This window comes from Gossypium raimondii, chromosome 2, assembly GCF_025698545.1.
Source record: "Gossypium raimondii isolate GPD5lz chromosome 2, ASM2569854v1, whole genome shotgun sequence".
NCBI lineage: Eukaryota > Viridiplantae > Streptophyta > Magnoliopsida > Malvales > Malvaceae > Gossypium > Gossypium raimondii.
Genome location: NC_068566.1, coordinates 35,032,424 through 35,038,423, shown reverse-complemented (window position 1 = coordinate 35,038,423; position 6,000 = coordinate 35,032,424). Strand labels below are relative to the sequence as shown.

Here is a 6,000-nt window from a genome sequence, read left to right as displayed (position 1 = left end):
TTAAAACCATACAGTTCTGAGAGTCCCAAAAATTACAAACTTTCAAGAAAAACCAGATTTTAAAATAAAATCGATATTACTAAAAAAGGGTTCTCTGTCGAGTGGTCATCGCTGAGCCTCCGTCACACCAACCCGCCTAAGTTTGTAGATTACCTGAACATAGTAGACAAACAAATGTGAGTTTTCGTAAACTCAATGTGTAACCCAACAGAAATATTCATAGAACATACACAAAATTTCATATACAGTTAGATACAAATTCGGACCTAAGTCCGTAACAGATACAGATATCAGAATCAGATAAACAAAACAGATATTCAAAATCCTACCCCCATCCTCTACACACCATCTTCGACCATCCCATCACACCACGTGGGGTTAAAAACACCCACTCATCCCAACACACCATATAGTGTCGATGCAGAACATAACTAAATAATATTCAGTTAAGTTGCCAGAATATAGGTGAAAGGTCGCCTTACAGATCACTTCTTCAACATATGCAGATCCCACCCCAAACACAGATCCAGAATACAGAACTAACAGAATTAACATGCTTAACATGCTCGTACACAGATAACATATATACTCAAACAGAACAGTCAGACATACCTGTCAGTGTCCTACTCAGATTAGACTATCAAAATATCAGATCTCATGAATTAGGGCTTGGTTAGGCCTTAACAACCATATGGTAGGCCCACAATCGATCGCAACGACTCGTGTGACCCTAGGGAAAATTTTAGAATCCTGGCCCACATGTCTGTGTGGGCCCATACGCCCAGATTGGCCTTGCCTGTGTAGCCCACATTCCTAATCTGGCTAGCCCATGTGGGCCACACGGCCACACTTACATCGTCACAAGGCCACACCTCGCGCACGACCACATCTACGACATTCAAACGGTTGGGCACACGCTTGTGTGGCATCGACAATGCCTTTTTTGGCTTTTGTTGAACATCAAATTTTCGTGTTTAGGGTACACACCTGGTACATTTTTTATGCTACTACAATCCAAAGCCCACCAGAACCTAAAAATCGACATCACATGCTCCCTAAAATTAGTTTTAATCCATAATAAACTGAACCAATGAAACCGACAACAGTAAAATTCAAGTGTTCGATACTTACCCAACTTCTCGAACAAACCTGACTACGATTCTGCAAGAGGAGAATTTTGTTCCTCACGATTTGCTGCCAACAGCCCAAAACCATATTATCGAAAAGAAAAGGATAGAATCAATTTAAAACAGCTAAAGAAGAAAATAAATAATTCCCTAGCCTACACAAAAATTCACCCATTACATTTTCCAAGCCGCACAACAACACCGAAGGATAGGAATATCGAGATTGAATAACAAAATTGTAACAGAAAATTGAGAGCAAGGAAAAAGAAATTTGTCAATTGACAGGAAATATGCAAAGAAAGGGAAAACTAACGTAAGAATTTTCTAGGGAAGAGGGAGAGAAAAGAGAAAAACAAACAAATTAAAATTAAAATTAAAATAGATTCATATCGTACTAAATCTCAACCACCTCAAAATTCTAACCCCACCCAAACTCTCTCAAATAACAGGAGCAAAAATTAACACTCACACGCTCGCACAAGGATTCGAACACAGGACCTCCGAGACACTAACTCTTTACCACTCGAACCAGTAGGCTCATTCTGATATAAGTTTACCACCAATATTTCATAAGCCCACCCCAACAGGGATAAGGCTAGGACAAAAAAAAAGAATTTGCTAAAAGTGGGACTTACCCAAGACCTCATACACACACCCAAATCACTTAACCACTAAAGTAGATACATGTTTTATTGCAAGATTTACAGAAATAGAAATAAATTATTCAAGGCGTTACAACTCTACCACCCTAAAAGAAATTTCAGCCTCGAAATTTACCTGACCCGAACAGATGAGGATACTGCTGACGCATCGAGTCCTCAGGTTCCCATGTGGCTTCCTATGTGCCATGATTCTGCTATAGAACCTTAACCAATGGTATGGAATTCCTCTTCCGAACCTTAATATCTGCATCCAAAATTTGAACCGGGTCCTCATCAAACGTCAAGGCCGATCTAACCTCGATCTCCTCAATAGAGACAACGTGAGATGGATCAGACCGATACCGACTCAACATCGAGATGTGAAACACATCATGGATACGGTCCAATGAACCTAGGGCTTAACTTGTCCTTACGACCCAACAGTAAAACTTTCTCCCACAGAGATACCTTAAGGAATACGAAGTCACCCACAACATACTCGATATCCCTTATTTTCAGATCCGCATAAGATATTTTTATATCAGAAGCCGCCTTTAGACTATCCCGAATCAGTCTAACCTTATCTTCAGTATCGAAAACCAACTCAAGACCCAAAACCCGACGCTCACCCAACTCAATCCAACATAGCTAAGTACGACACTTATGACCATACAGAGCCTTGTAAGTTGCCATTTGGATGCTAGACTGGAAACTATTATTGTAGTCGAACTCAGCTAACGACAAAAAATCCTCTCAACTATCTCGGAAGTCAATCACACAGCTTTGAAGCATATTCTTTAGTATTTGAATCACCCTATCGGATTGACCATTGGTCTGAGGATGGAACACAATACTGAAGTCCAATCTCAAACCCAAAGCTTCATGAAGTTTCTTCCAGAACCGAGAAGTGAAGCGAGGATCCCTATAAGAGATTATCGAAACTGAAACCCTATGCAGTCTTACAATCTTAGAAATGTAGAGCTTCGCTAACTTTTGCAGAAAGTAGTCCGTCCGAACTGGAATAAAATGGGCAGACTTGGTCAATCGATCCACAATAACCCAAATAGAATCCTTCTTTGTGGGTGCCAAAGGCAACCCACTAAAGAAGTCTATCGTCACTCGTTCTCATTTCCATAAGGGAATCTTAACAGGTTGAACCAAACCCGAAGGAAACTGGTGCTCGGCCTTAACTTGCTGGCACGTCAGACAACGGGCAATAAAATTCGTTACCTCTCATTTCAAACTCGGCCACCAGTACAGCTCACGAAGCTCCCTATACATTTTATTACCATCGGGATGCATAGCATAAGGGCTACTATGCGCTTCCCTCAGAATCGACTGTCTCAGATAAGAATCACTCGATACACAAACTCGTCTTCGGAAACACAAAACTCCATCATTACTCTGTCCAAAATCAGAAGTACTGCCACTTTCAACCTGACGAAACCGCAGACCTAGAGACTCATCCCTTAAATGCTTTTCCCGAATCTGCCCAATCCAATGGAGCTTAACTTGAAACTCAGCTAACAGATCTCCATCATCAAACAAATTGAGATAAGGGAACATCGCCCTCAAATTATTCATTGCTCTACAACTGAGAGCATTAGCCACCACATTGGCTTTATCGGGATGATACTCTATTGTACAGTCACAATCCTTGAGGAACACAATCCAATGATGCTGCCTAAGATTCAACTCCTTTTGAGTAAGGAGGTACCTGAGCCTCTTGTGATATGTGTACATAATACACCTCTTACCATACAGATAGTGCCTCCACATCTTTAACGTAAACACCATAGCTGCTAACTTGAGATTGTGTGTCGGATAATTTCCCTCGTGTGACTTAAGCTATCGGGACGCATAAGCCACAACCTTGCCGTCTTGCATAATAACACATCCCAAATTAACGTACGATGCATCACTATACAGCACAAACTCCTTACCAGATTCAGGTTGTATCAGAATAGGAGCCTAAGTCAAAACAAACTTGAACTTCTCAAAGCTCGACTGTTGCGCTTCAGTCCAGACGAAAGGAACAGTCTTATGTAGAAGCTTAGTCAGAGGAGCTACAATCAATGAGAACCCCTCAACAAACCTTCGATAATAACCCGCAAGACCCAAAAAACTGCAGATCTCAGAGACGTTCCTAGGTTGTTTCCAATCAAGCACAGCCTCAATTTTTCTAGGATCAACTCGGATCCCTTAAGTAGAAACCACAGCCCCAGAAATGTTACCTCTCGCAATCAGAATTCACATTTAATCAACCTAGCATAGAGTTGTTTCTCTTGGAGTATCTAAAGCACTACTCTAAGATGCTCATCATGCTCATCTTCAATCTTAAAGTACACCAGAATATTGTCGATGAAGACTATCACGAACTGATCCAGATACGACTGAAAAAATTGGTTCATTAGATCCATGAATGTAGTTAGAGCATTTGTCAATCCAAAGGGCATAACTAGGAACTCGGAGCTTCTGTAACTCTAAGTTGATGATACCCAGAATAGAAATCTATTTTTGAGAATATCGTATCCCCACGAAACTGATCAAACAAATCATCAGTCCTCGGAAATGGGTATTTATTCTTCATAGTCAGTTTATTCAAATCTCAGTAGTCGATGCACATCCTCATGGTAACATCATTTTTCTTCACAAACAGAACCGGTGCCCCCTACAAAGACCAGTGCAGGCTACCTCATTTTAGTCTGATTAGCACCTCTACCCGTGCTCAGTGTACTTGGCCCATACCATTACCACCCCTAGGCAGTCCACGGCCCTTAGGTAGCTGTTATATTTCCTTTTAAGGCTAAACAAAACCCAGTCTCGAAGCTTGCATCTAATTAGGATGATCTAGACACTCTTTAATTCGGCGCTCCAATGACCCACACCACAAACAAGCCCCTAATCTCTTTCAACACTCCCCCGGATGACGCCTACCACAATCATCACAAGGCTAAATCCCAATAGGAGCAACAAGGTCCCACTCCAACAAGCCCATCATGTCTGACCCATTTTTTAGGCCTCTGAATAGAACTAGAGGGCTCCGAATCCCTCTTATTCTTACCTCTCTCATGGTCTCTATTCTGGCGCTCTGCGCACTTAACCTCCTCAGCGATCTTCGCCTTATCCACAAGAACTACAAACTCTCGCTCCCTCTGTGGAGCAATCAATACCCTCAGACCATCCCTCAAGCTGTCCTCAAAATAGATACATTTCTTATACTCGAAACTCGGCCTCATACTCGGCCACAGATTTATCACCTTACGTAAGATTCATGAACTCACTCCTACGAGCATAGACATAGCTTGCCCCACATACTTTCCCTAGAAGGCAGTCTTAAAATAATCCCAATTCAGATGATCCGGTTGAGTACCCTCCTCAGCTGACAACCACCACTGATATGCCTTATCGCGAAACAAAGAAACTGCAACATTCAATTTCTGCTTAAGAGTTCAGTCGATATCATTCATTATTCCCTCAGTGTCCTCTAACCAGCACTCAGCCATAGTAGGGGTGACTCCAGTGATGCCCCTAAACAACTTAACTCCATTGGACTGGAGTTATTTAATTACTGACCCACGACCTCTAGATTCAGAATGGAGTCCAACGACCCTCTCTAAAACCCTTAACATAGCTTGGGACAGTGTGTCGTCCCTAGTCGATCGGCTTTGAGACCTAGTCTCAATAGTAGGTGAAATCAGTGTCTTACTCGTGTCCAAATTTGGCATACTGCCTAAAGAGAAAGACTCAACTCGAGCCCTCTACAGTGCCCACCGTGCCCACGAATACCACGGCCACAAGTTCCACAAGTGCTCATCGTATTTTCATGTTTATCTACATTATAAAATTTTATGCATCTGTTTCAGTTTTATTAGTAGATATTTTATGCTTAAATTATCAGAAGTTCAAAAGTATTTCAGAGGTTTTAGTCGCTAACTAACTTAGTACAATTTCAAAAAGTACTAACTACAATATGTTCTAAATTCAGAGATACTTACAAGATCGGCACCGGAGACTCGGTGAACCACATAATTACTCAAAATTATCCAAATTATTTGAAAACCAATTCTTTTTCAAAACACAATTTTGGAACCCAAAATTCACGGCCTGAGTTTTGCAACTTGGCTTTGACACCAATAAATGTAACACCCCTGACCTGGCTTAGACGTTATCGCCGAATCTGGGTATGTTACACAGAAGGGTTAAATTATATCTTTTAAGTTAAAATCTAT

At 41.3% G+C, this 6,000-nt stretch overlaps 2 protein-coding genes across 2 annotated transcripts; both read right to left on the bottom strand.

Moving 5' to 3' along the window:
• Positions 1–2,521: 2,521 nt before the first annotated feature.
• On the bottom strand, positions 2,522–3,565 carry LOC105789640 (uncharacterized). Its single transcript, XM_012617010.1, has 2 exons — positions 3,085–3,565; positions 2,522–2,877 (listed from the first exon to the last, which is right to left on the bottom strand). Exons 1-2 carry the CDS (start codon positions 3,563–3,565, stop codon positions 2,522–2,524), a joined length of 837 nt encoding a protein of 278 aa, XP_012472464.1.
• A 174-nt stretch (positions 3,566–3,739) lies between these two features.
• On the bottom strand, positions 3,740–5,007 carry LOC128034109 (uncharacterized mitochondrial protein AtMg00860-like). The gene is made up of 2 exons (XM_052622858.1): positions 4,833–5,007; positions 3,740–3,969 (listed from the first exon to the last, which is right to left on the bottom strand). The coding sequence occupies exons 1-2, from the start codon at positions 5,005–5,007 to the stop codon at positions 3,740–3,742; spliced, it is 405 nt and encodes a 134-aa protein (XP_052478818.1).
• Positions 5,008–6,000: the final 993 nt, after the last annotated feature.